At 32.9% G+C, this 12,566-nt stretch overlaps 2 protein-coding genes across 2 annotated transcripts; both read left to right on the top strand.

Moving 5' to 3' along the window:
- The first annotated feature begins 18 nt into the window (after positions 1-18).
- On the top strand, positions 19-7,665 carry LOC124445163 (voltage-dependent calcium channel subunit alpha-2/delta-3-like). The gene is made up of 22 exons (XM_046995869.1): positions 19-1,321; positions 1,400-1,481; positions 1,569-1,679; positions 2,185-2,244; positions 2,333-2,465; positions 2,755-2,886; positions 2,965-3,025; positions 3,214-3,264; positions 3,358-3,457; positions 3,643-3,711; positions 3,852-3,941; positions 4,065-4,163; positions 4,234-4,312; positions 4,824-4,873; positions 5,536-5,619; positions 5,736-5,792; positions 5,987-6,064; positions 6,546-6,620; positions 6,703-6,786; positions 6,855-6,932; positions 7,477-7,543; positions 7,619-7,665. The coding sequence occupies exons 1-21, from the start codon at positions 1,236-1,238 to the stop codon at positions 7,504-7,506; spliced, it is 1,689 nt and encodes a 562-aa protein (XP_046851825.1). The 5' UTR covers positions 19-1,235; the 3' UTR covers positions 7,507-7,543; positions 7,619-7,665.
- Positions 7,666-8,508: 843 nt separating this feature from the next.
- On the top strand, positions 8,509-12,432 carry LOC124446113 (voltage-dependent calcium channel subunit alpha-2/delta-3-like). Its single transcript, XM_046996926.1, has 12 exons — positions 8,509-8,563; positions 8,732-8,795; positions 8,869-8,901; positions 9,084-9,149; positions 9,276-9,361; positions 9,464-9,589; positions 9,842-9,868; positions 9,955-9,986; positions 10,767-10,859; positions 11,328-11,477; positions 11,989-12,080; positions 12,226-12,432. Exons 2-12 carry the CDS (start codon positions 8,745-8,747, stop codon positions 12,325-12,327), a joined length of 858 nt encoding a protein of 285 aa, XP_046852882.1. The 5' UTR covers positions 8,509-8,563; positions 8,732-8,744; the 3' UTR covers positions 12,328-12,432.
- Positions 12,433-12,566: the final 134 nt, after the last annotated feature.

Raw genomic sequence — 12,566 nt, 5'->3', positions numbered from 1 at the left:
AGTAGCTTTAAACTTTTAGATCAATATTCTGTACATCACATGTTTGTAGATGTAGATCATCCAGATTAGTAAAGTCCTGAGAAGGACTGTTGGTGTTGATGTTGACTGACGTTTTGACAACCCTAATCATCTCACTTGACTTTGCAGATGACTACCGCTAAGGTTGTCGAAACGTCAGTCAACATCAACGTCAACAGTCCTTCTCTGGACTCTACTATCTTGGACGAACTACAAACATATAATGATACTCCCAGGCTCAAACCATTTACTTTAGTCAGTGCATCATTGAAAACAAATGAAATCACTAAAGTATTTTTGCTTGCACTTTCTATCTCACTTATTATCTTCAGGAACACCGTGTGATTTTTATTGAAGATGTATTCAATGATTGGAATGTAATTATTTTTAACTAAATGATACCATTACAAGACCTTGGAATACTGTTTTGCATTTTTTTAACAAGTCGCATAAAGCCAAGATCTCGTTCATGGTGATTTTTTCAAGCTTATGGAAGCATATTTCGTATATTTTGAATTGGCTTCCATTATTCGTTGTCATTGAAGAGAATGAGATATCACAGGATATCATAGGATCAGAAATAGCTCTGCTGACTGATATTGTGAATGGAGAGAGGAACTTTGTTGATCAAAAAAGAAGGTCTGTGTGACTTAACTAGTGCTCTTTGTGCCCTCTGGTTAAGATGACGGGATCCGAGTCATTGGTGGAGCAAGGATGAAAAGTTTTTACAGCTTTACTTGTTGCCTTGGTATGTGAGTGTGTGTTTAGGAGCTGTTTAAAATAAAAATCAAGAAAAAGGAGCAGCGACACGCGTGCGGTTAGAGGAAAAATTAAAACCTTTGTTCTAAATTTATCTTTTTCGCATGACTATTATTTTAAAAAGAAATAAAAATGTTTACTGTGTTTGCACTAGTTTGCACTAGCTTATGCAAGTCTCGGAGACGTTTGAAAGAATTCTCAAGCAGGTGCCTGGGTTGAAACCAAACTGCATCTAAAAATTGGTTACCCTTCGATATAACAGTTCACTTATATACGAGGCGAGACCTGGTGCGAGTTTGTTTGCATACGTCATTCGGCGTAACTATTGCCGCCACAGTTTTATTTTCATATTTTTTCAAATTTTCAATTGACTTTTGAAGTTTCGATGGGAATGCAGTTGTTTGTTGCGCTGGTTTGTCAGTGTGATATTGCTTTTTGGATTATTGGTAATAAGGAAGATGGTCATAATATCTATTCGTCATATTTTACTGATCTTAGCGTTCCTTGGCTGTATTTATTGCTCTTCAAACTTAGATGCAGTAAAGTGAGTAGTCATTATATGTGTCGTGTTTATATGGGTGAGTTTGTTAAAGTTTTAATCTTATATCCATTTTATATCAAGGGTTAGAAATTTGGTAAGAAATGTTGAGGCGAAAGTAAACGAATTTGCAATTCATGCTGCTGGGTCTTCATTTATAAAACAGGTATTTTCTAGATCCTTAAAAAATTTTTAATTCTAAGTCTAACAATGAGCATTGTCAGATTTAAATGTCTTTCGACTTTTTATGTAGAAGCTGGCAAACTTTTCGCTTACAGCAGTTCCAACAAATGGCGAAAACTTGATCAAGAAAATCCAGGAGAGAATGAAAGCCCATTTCAAATTGAAAACAACTTCGTTACAGGTATGGTATGGTGAATGCCTTGTTTGAGGACAGTTAACACTTAACTCTACATCATCATTCATGTTTGTTCAAGAAAAATCTCTGGAAGTTTGACTTCAAGTATCGTGATTGCAAAATATGTATATTTCACCGTACTGCATTTTCTTAAAACAGCAAAAGCAAAACATGAATTGTATCTGCTCAATTTCTTGATGTCTTGTTAAATCTCTGGACATTACATTATAGTGTAGATGACTTGCTTGTTTGCGTTGTAACATGGTGTGCATAATTAGGCTTCCTATTCATAGTTGTTAATCTGATTTCTCATGAATATATTTTAATTATTAAATATTTTCCATGAAAATTTAAACTAAAGCTTACCCCTTCCCCGTCATTTCACACTGTTAGGAAACCCCCAGTCACGTCACTGAAGTTCATATGAAGTCAACTCTATCCATGATCCGATCTAGTCGATTACTGATTATTTTTCATTGAAACACTGTTAAAACAATTTAATGTAATTTAGAGAATCATATCGAATGCTGAAGAAGGCTATAAAAATCATCAATACGATCAAGATATAAAGGTTTGTCTTATTGAGCAGTTCAGTTGTTGCCAAGCTTAAAACTTAGCAATGGTATAGAGACTTGATGTTACAAACGTTCCAATTTTAGCCTTTCAAGTACTTTGACTCAAAAAATAAGGAGATTGTCGCGTCTTACAATTTGTCGTATGATCCTGTTTTTAATACGAAGACATCGCGTCGCTATAGTAGTATTCAAGTCCCTGATCTTGTCAATGATAAAGGTAAATATAGTAGTGTTCATGTCTTCATGTTCATCTTGATATCTATAATATAAAGATGAACATGGTGATATTTTTATGTTCCACTCAATGTCTATGATATAGATTAGTTCAAATATGACTTTGCATTATTCTCACAGTACTAACTTCACTTGCCAAAACTTTGCCGAAGTAGATCACAGTTGTATTTTACGAAAAAGTGTGATAAGCTTATAAAATAACCATTATAACTTTATCATGAAGATATTTAATACATTCCCAGTTTAAAATCAGATTATACGGTTCTTTTCAGCACCTGAAATACAGAATACAATCAAATGGACTGCAGAGATGAACAATGCATTCATAGTAAATTGGCGTGAAGATCGTGATATAAAATGGCAGTTTTTTGGCCTTCGCGATGGCGTTTTTCGATGGTTTCCAGGTATATATTATTTTCACCTTTTCATGCACTTCAGTGCCACACTTGACCAAATTTCACTTTTATTTCACTTTTTCTAAGGTAATTCATTTAATGTCCCGCCAGATGGTATTGACCGGTATGATGCTAGGAAACGACCTTGGTGAGCAATTACCGTCTCTTTTAGTAGCGTTTAGAAGTGGTTCATTCACCCTAATATAATCACCTCACGTACCTTGAAGCCAAACGATGTAAATTGATTTATTTTTAAACTAAAGCTCAGCCCTCTATTTTTCTTATCCCTTTATTGCATTTACTCTTTTTGAAAAACAGCAATTTATTTAATGGCAGGTATATTCGTGGCTCGGCTTCACCAAAGAATGTCGTTATTGTAATTGACGGGCAAGTAATTTTTGTTTTGAAATATGTTGGGGAGTCATTCGCTCTATCATATTAGCTAACTATTATTCTAATTATTTTGTTTTATTTTTGAAGGAGTGGCAGCATGTATGGAAGAGGATTAAACATCGCAATACAAGCTGCTTCTGAACTCATTGAAACTTTGTCCGAAAATGATTTCTTTAATTTGTTCTGGGTTGGTAGTTATATATTATAATCTCGAAAAATTGTTTTTGTGTGTCATTACTTCTTTCCTTTTAATGTTTGAATTTCTTCATCTTAAGTTTAAACAGCATTTGTCCATGATCTTTTTTGGATCTCCACGTTCTAGCATCGCACATTTCTTCATGTTTCGGACTAAATGTATTTATGTTTTTACAGTTTAATATTGACGTGCATTATTTGGCATGCGAGGGAAAACTTGTGCAAGCAACTTCACAGAATAAAAAAGTGAGTGAAAAAAAGTTGATCGTCGATAAATTTGTTTTTAATCAGTGTCTCTCATGCATTTTTCTTCTCATCTCAGTTTTGCGCGAGTTTGAAATCAAATAATTCCTTTAATAGTTTCCATGTGAATTTATCACATTTAGTATTACAAGAAAAAGATGAAACACATTCGGGCTGCGTACGTTGCATCGTTGCCAATAGCGTATAAAGCCGCTTTTGAACTTTTAGATAAGGTAAGTAAGTTCAGATTTTATTGTTTGAAAACTAACATGATCTTGCCACATATCATCCACTATTCATAATTCATAATTCTCACATCAACAGTTGCCATCAGAAGTTACTGTATTTTGATTTAGAATAAAGGAGCAGACTGTCAGAAAATGATTTCAGTGTTTACTGATGGACCTAGCGATACAGCTGAAAGTGTTTTTAAGAAATACAACACGAAGAATGAGGTTGAAATATTAAAATAAATGACGGAATAATTAATTAATTTTGTTATACTGATCGAATCATTAAAAATAGGTCCGTTTGTTTACATATGCTGTTGGTCCTCCGACTCACGTTGTAGAAGCTTTGAAATCAATTGCTTGCAGTAATAAAGGTTAGCATGGAATGTACTGTTAGCAGAGACGTACCAGGCAGAGAGGGCAGGGAGGGGCTGCAGCCCCCAAAGTGCTGAGCAGACAAAGAAAGTCGGGCATTATTTGATGGAAGGTTGGGTATATCATGTCATTTAAGATTGAAAATGTACCAAACACTTCTCTCGAAAAATGTTGGCCTGTACGCTCATGACTGTTAGTTTTAATTTTTTGTGAAAATACATATAACTTTATCTATTTTAACTCTACTTTTCAAGTTAATTTAACTGTTTGAAAAAGTTCTTTTAACTTGTAATAGAGCTTTTTTAGTCTAAAAACTTTGTTAATTCAACCCATTAGCTCCCTGGAAATTGCAGTTTGGTGTAGGCTTTGACGCACCGTTAATATGACAAAAAAAGCTGCTACTTTATATTGATATTATGCATGACTATTGATGGCAAGCTATATTGTTGTGTTTTTGATTTAAAAGTGTAAGTGAAAGCTGAAGCTACGCGTTTTCTATTGTTTTTTAAGGTTTTTTCTACAGGATACCAGATGTTGAGTCAGTTAGAGATGTCATTAAGGTTTGTACCTCGTTTCACGAACAAAAAATTTAGTTTTCCACTTGAGAACTGTATATGTTTATGACTTAATGCACTAGCTGAGTATTTAATAAGGAATATTTTGTATAAATGTAAGTAAACTGTAAATCTTGTTAACAAAGACAGATTTATATAGACATCTGGGGTCGGTTGCACGAAGCATGTATAGCGTTATCCATTAAATAGCACAAATTTTCAAATTTGTAAAAAAGGTGTTTGTTTTTGTCTTACGAAGAAAAAATTTCGTAGTCTTCGAAACAATATTTTATTTCAGTAATTGCTCAGTTCGAATCTTATATTTCTTGCTTTTTAAAACGTTTTATAAAAGTTTTAAAAAAATTACTATTAAATGGTTAACGTTTTCCAGGCTTTGTGCAACCGGCTCCTGAAGGAGTGTACATCACAGGAACATGTACATCGGATACCACGGAATAAGCCACTCGTCACTTTTGTAGGTGTGGCGCTTTTTGGAAGAGCTATATTACTCGTATGATTCACGTGACTTGTATATGACTCACGTGACTTGTATAGGAACTCGTCACTTGTACCGGATGAGCATCTTTGCTATTCGTTGGACAACAATAAAACATAAATTAATAATAAAATTTCACCTTTCATGGCGTCCATTACGTTTTGTTGCCTAGGAATACGTTACCGTACTGAGCAGACCAATGGGTGAACAAAACAAAAAAGTTCCTATATGGAGCAGTGTATATCTTGATGCTAATGTAAGATTTTTTATTTGAAGTATACAATGGGATTTGTTGTCAAATTGAGCAACAATGACTACCCATAAAGATATCACTAATTTTACATATTTTCATGATTTATTTTTTTTTCTCAGAATTTAGGTATGTTGATATCTGGAACTCTGCCAGCATTCGACAGATCTAACAGAACAGTTAGTATTAAATAGAATACAAGACAAAGTTATTTTTTATAAAGTGATTTATCAACGTCAAATGTATTAACTTTAAGTATATTTGACCTAAGTTTTTTTATCCCCTATCGACTCCTATAAATTAAAGAAAATATCTAGAAACTAGATTTTTATCTACGTTGACATATGCTAAGTAAATTTGAAATATACATTAGCTCCTCACAGACATTTTGGGAGTCGCGGGAATAGATGTTTCCCAGAATGAATTAAAGAAACAGTCGACTTCGGCATCGGTACGTATGATATAATACATTTTTGGAGGTTGACAAAAGTAGCGATTCAAGAATTATTGCGCTGTCAGCCAAAAAAATTTGAGCCAGCAAACAAAATCAGCGGCGAAGCCAGTCCACATATTTGATCCCGACATGTAAACGACACATCACTTATTACTTTAAAAATGTATTGATTTTGCACTAAGTGAAGAAAAAACAAAAAATTTCTTAGCATAACTGAAAATAAGTGTGCTGGCTAGTGGCTACGTCAACACAATCATAGAAAAACCAAGTTTGATAACTGTTATGCATATGCATTTTTTAACCATTCACAGTGTGAAATATACTTTAGGTGTTTAAGTTGTATGTGTGTGCAGTTTTTGGTGTAAAATAATAAAGAGGGCAAAAAGACTTCAGGCAAACAACTGTACATACGTATAATAAAACACTTATGTACAAATGACTTTTTAACAATTCCTATTCATTCTTTATTGCAATCTAGCTGGACAACTATGGCTATTTCTTTCTTATCGATAACAATGGACATGTCATCTTACACCCTCGATTTTTCACAGAAGTAAGTTTTTTTTAATATAGCCACGTCAATATGCCATTGTTTGGGATTTATATCTAATGATGTATTATTTCATATATATTAGACTGGCTACCTACCGGACTCTCCAAATATCTACCTCTCAGAAGTTGAGTACAGTTGGAATGTTAACGGAACTGAACCCGAGAAAGTACGAAACACACAATATTCACTTTTTCTGACATTATATATAAAATTAAAAAGCAAAATGTCTTACAGCTTCATGCAAACATTTTAAAAACTGAGGACGAAATTGGAAATATGTCGTTTGATGCTGCAATATTTTCGCAAACTCAGGCAAGTTGGCGATAATGCATTTCACTTTGAATTACCGACGCATATCAATTAATTTCTGCTGCATTGTCTTTTTACCGTCATTTTAGTGGTGATTTTATTGGCCATTGAGTAGCTACGTTGTTACTTATGATATTACATGAATTACAGCTGTTGATTTATAACTTCAAATTTTCTTTCATTGTCAAGTAAAAGTCACCAAAACTAGGTGAAACTTCATCTTATTGACGGCAAAACGGTTAACACTTGATAAGATAACATATATGCACGATCTTTGCAAAACTTAGACCCAGGCGAAATGTTAAAGAAAGAAACAGTTCATGTATAGTTGAAATTTTAAATTTTTGTTTTGATAATGAGAAAAAATATCTATCTCACAAACTATAGTTTTCAGGAAGAGATACAACATCTTCTATCAAAAATTCTCAGTAATACCCCTTTGTACAAGCATTAAAAATAAATCAACATATGAAATGCTTATATTTCTTCATCGAATAAAATTTCAAATATATTTATGAGTTGAATTCCAATTTTTCAATGCCGATAGGAAGGTCATCGAGTAAAGAAAGGAGAATGAGTTATTATTACGCCAATGTTAAAGATTCACCTATCTGGTAAAATTTGCATAGTATTATATTGATTTTGATCAGTAGAATAATTATCTTTAAAACTTGTCGTTTTGATTTTAGGGCTGGCATTGCATTCCCATCAAACTTGATGAATATAATCCCAAATAGTAAGGGTTATTATTGTTCGATATGTTTTCATTGCAGTCGTATGAATGATAGATTATTTTGTTATTGTCGTCTTAGATGATTCCATGATCAGCAAAACCCTTGTAGACTCCTTGAGAAATTACTGGAAACAAGAACCAGTGTAAGTTGATCATTTTATATGATAAGATCGTCAGCTTATGTGATGTTTACACCTGAACTTTGCTGGAAATAATTTTTTTTGTATGTACATTGTAGGACTGACGTAAACCGTTTCGTCAAAACTTATGATGGTGATTTTAACCAATCTCAGTGAGTTGTTAGAAGTTTTATCTAACGGTGCATGTTGTCTTCTTATATGATACAAACTGCCGTCATGATCATAGGCTTTTTTGTGTGTAAAGGCTTGAATAGAGATTTCATGATGTGGTTTGTGCTACTGTGATGAGGTTAAATGAAGTTTGTTATGGTTTAATTTTTTGTAAAGGTCTGGCTGGACATTTCAACCAGATAAAGATATCTTTCTTCGCCTCCATGGATATCCTGATGACATTACACTTTTTACAATACCATATAATTCAGGTAGTGTTTTAGTAGATGGAAGCGTCCAGATTTGACTTGTATTTTGTCTTTGCTGCTGGTTCGTATTTATTCCACTATCCTATGACACTGTTGTCTTTACCAAAAAGTGAACGTGAATTTATAAAAAGATTTAATCACTTCCGTTACTATCATCCATGTTTGAATAATTTTAAAGTGCTGGGACCAATGGCTGGACCACGAAATTTTTTCCATGTTTTTCAGGTTTTTTTTAACGCTTTACACATGCTTGCATAGGAAAAGAAAATACTCATGAAATAAACATAACAGGTTACAGAAAAATGTCCGACAATGCTTCTGGAACCGTTGTGAATGTGGGAGGTAAATGGAAACAAATAACATGTGAGATACAATTTAAACAGATAAATAACGCAAAAATGTAGCACACATATCTTTATTGTGTTTTTTGTTCTTTGTTTCAACTTACATTTGTATAAATGCCCGTCATCAAGGTATTTTTGGTATGAATGTTTTTGCTTCGCTGTGTAGTGTTGGATTTGTCATGAATCATGCACAGTTTCAAAAAAATTATTTCTTTAATTCGACCATACAGGTAAGGAAGAACTTTATGAATTTATTTGTATGTTTATGTTGTCATTTTTACTTTGCTGTACATTTTTGTGCAGGGAATGGAGGAACTTTGTCAATTCGACGATGAGGTACTATAGCACTTATCCATTTTGCTATGTTAAATTTTTGTATATATCCGTGCATGATTTCGCATTCACAACATTGCTCTATCGCTCAATGTTCAACTATTTGACTACGGTCTATAAAATTTTCTTCATTCTATTGACTTCTGGTGCTTTTCATTCCACAAAATTATGAAGATTATTTTTAGGATGCCGAGTTTTATTGTTATCTTCTGGATGAAAATGCTTTCGTAGTTGCTTCTAACATGAACTCAGTAAGCAGGAAACTTTTAACTACTATATAACATTCTCAGGAGTATGATAAAACTGAGCGTGCTTTAATATTCATGCGTTTTTCTTTGGCAACTTAACGTGATTCCTAGTTATTATTTGTGTTGAAGAATGCGACCGGACAATTTTTTGGTAAGCTTAATCGGGAAGTTATGGAGCAGTTGATATCTGGAGAAAATACAACGATTTACACAAAGTGCGAAACAAGAATACTTTCTATTTCTTTTTATGCTTTTTTGAATAACAGAAAAAACAAAATAAATAAATCAGGATACTCATGTCACTTTCGTTTCTGTAGAATTACTAGAAAGAACCCTCAAGGAAAATGTACGGATACTGTAAGTTCCACAAGTGGAGCTCAGTTCTTGCAATCATTCTTTTCTGTTACATCTTACATAAAATGGTGCTTTGCCAAGGCAGTTTGGTAAGCTCAGTTTACTAGCCTCTTTTCTTTCTTCATTACATAAACCTAGAAAGAAGTTCTTTTAAAAAGATATTTTATGCAGGAAAAATATTTTTGATGTACCATGAACGTTTCTCTCGTAAACAAAACATTTGAAACACATTAAAGTTATGCGTTTTAGTTACATTGTTTTTTGGCTATAGGAGTTTGGAGACATTTTCCTATGTTTGATGTTTACTTTATTAACATCTTATCATTAATTATTTTTTGTAGGATACTAGCCAACTTTAATGTATACAAGTAAGTTTTTCATGTTGTTCTCATTGCTTGTTGGAAATATCTTTGCTGTATTTTGTATAACATGATACACAAACTTTTTGTTTTAGTTGGATGTACAGTGGATCATCGTTTGTTTCAGGTGAAAAAAGAAACGATAGTATGAATCACTAGCTAAGTCCTATAGAAGTTAGTGTAGAAAGTTTAAATTTTGACCTGAAAAAGTCCTTTCTACTGTACCACTAATTTCTTTTGCGAAAAATTAGAGGGGTGGGGATGGTTAAAATGTTCTTAGATGAGTGAACAGTTTATTTAGTGGGGTGAAATCCGATGTTTGTGGAATGACGCCCTCCCCCCCTGAACCCCAGTAAATCCGTCCGTGCATTAAAGAAATACTTTCGCCATTGTAAAAGTTTGCTCAAGTTGTTATGATTTATTTTTAAAATAATCTCATGAACAAATTTTCAAGCATTTTGGTGCAGTTTCAACCCTGCACATGCTTAATGTATGCTTTAGAATCCATTTTAATGTTCGAAGATTTTCAATTGTTCTTATTAAACTTCTCAGCATTTATTTATTTATATATACATATTTAGGACGGATGCTAGATTTTTTTTGATGGTGGGGTGCTCCAGTTTTGAATTGAATTCCCGTGGCCACTTTGTAAGAGTCACCGTGTCAAGTCAGACAATTTTTTCTTAAATTCTGCTATCTTGAAACCATCATTGGAAAAATTTTGCCCATTAAACACACTTACATATAATAGTACTACTCTGACCGTTATAAAATTGTGATTACTTTATTTGTAAAGTTATGCTCTAATCCGGTATTGAGTACTTTTTATTCGCTTAAAACTGTTTTGTATCAAATATATATTTACAATATATATTACAGAAGTCTATAAATTTGTTTTTTAACATAGCCCAAACAAAAGTTGAGCAAAAAACTCGAAGTTGCATTTGGGAGATGACTGCATATTACTCAGAAATTAAAGATGAAAATATGACAAAACAAGGTTTGTTTATAATGGTGTTTTATTTATGAGCATACATGTTGTTATTTTGCAATATAAATGATACGAATATTTCTTTTTGTTTTTAAGAATATATTTTAAATTTAGTTGGTAAAAATTCTTACTGCTATAAAGTATACATACATAATAAGGCTCGAAGCACCGAGTTAAAAGCTCAATAAAATCATTTTATACAATCCGGAGAAACTTTTATTTTTATACATATATAATTATACATGCTGCCTTGTATGTGGATATGTCGTTATAATGCCGATGGTGTGGTCACATTTTTGTCCTTTACCTTTATGTATATGTATATATATACTGGTTCATACTTAATATATTGAACATTAGCATCAAAAATTATCAGTTAAATCAATAGATGTGAACACAACTTACACAAGCAACCAGTTGGCTAATATATGCTTCATTGGCAGGTTAAGCCAAGCTATTTATTCCAACTTTCTTTAGGTAGAGTAAATTGTAGCTGCTACAGTCGGTACTGCCAAAGATCATTTGTCGTTTCAAACGTTCCTAAAACTAACCTTTATCTTGTCATTGTGGATGGATTATGTACTGCATTTGGTAATACTAAAGATGTTCCTGGTGAACCTCAAGAATATATCCTTTGTTTACGGACATTCTTTTTTATTATACGAATTCTCTTTCTATTTCCTTTCACAATAACGTATTATTTTTATTTGAATCTCTGGCAACTGGGTCTGGTGTGCAACTGCGCTAGTGCTATTCATTGCATTCTAAGTCTTTCGATTGTTTTAAAATTCTCTTAAAAAGCAAAAACGTCTCTTTAAAGATTTCATTTTCTTGGAGAAAATCTAACTACAACACTATTGAAAAAGTTCCTATAACAGTGCAGCGCTATACATGTCATCGAGCAAAGAAGCCTGATTCAAAGCTAAGTGATATAAGTTGAATCTTGGGCAAATTCTTTGCTAGCTCACAGTTTTGAATTGTTGATCATCTGTAAGCACTTTAATATTCTACTTTTCATTCTTATTGGTCAAATGAAGACTCGCGAAACTGAGCAGCAACTGAGCTTGCTCCATTGTGTTCAACATGGTAGTTTTTTTTCTAAGACATTTCAAAAGCAATTGCCTTTAACTTTTCACAATGAAACAAACAGAGAAGGATGTAGAAAATTCAGTTTGTCGTGAAGATAAATATCGACAGCTTGTATCGAGATGTTTCAAGTCTACGAGCTCGGTAATTTGCCATGCATTTACTATATGTTGGCGTAAAATTTAAATGAATCAGTTATCTACATGCTTCCACAAAAAGTGCAGGAAAACTCGGAAAACAGAAGATGATTATTGATTGATATTTGATACGCAACATTGTTTTTTCGCAGGAAGCTGATTATAAATGTGGTGGATCCAATGACATAAAAATGTCTGCGTTGCTCTTATTCAAATCATTTGTGGCATTTTTATTATTTTATGTTTATAAATAATTTATATATTACAAAACGCAAAATAAAAAATTTAAAAAAATCAGGCAGAGAGAAACGAACTGTAATATATTTTGATGAATCTCAAATAAATATTCTTCTAAATGATTTGTTAAGTTTTATTGCATTGAAATCAAACTAATCCAGGCGCTTTAATGCTTTGAACCATTCGTGACCCAGTGTATGACACTATCTAAGCTTTGCTTTGTCTTCACCACACGTTCCTGTCTGTCTTGCAATGT

Source organism: Xenia sp. Carnegie-2017, unplaced genomic scaffold (genome assembly GCF_021976095.1).
Source record: "Xenia sp. Carnegie-2017 unplaced genomic scaffold, XeniaSp_v1 HiC_scaffold_22, whole genome shotgun sequence".
Taxonomy (NCBI): domain Eukaryota; kingdom Metazoa; phylum Cnidaria; class Anthozoa; order Malacalcyonacea; family Xeniidae; genus Xenia; species Xenia sp. Carnegie-2017.
The sequence above is the reverse complement of the archived record's forward strand: the minus strand, read 5'-3'. Positions and strand labels throughout refer to the sequence as shown.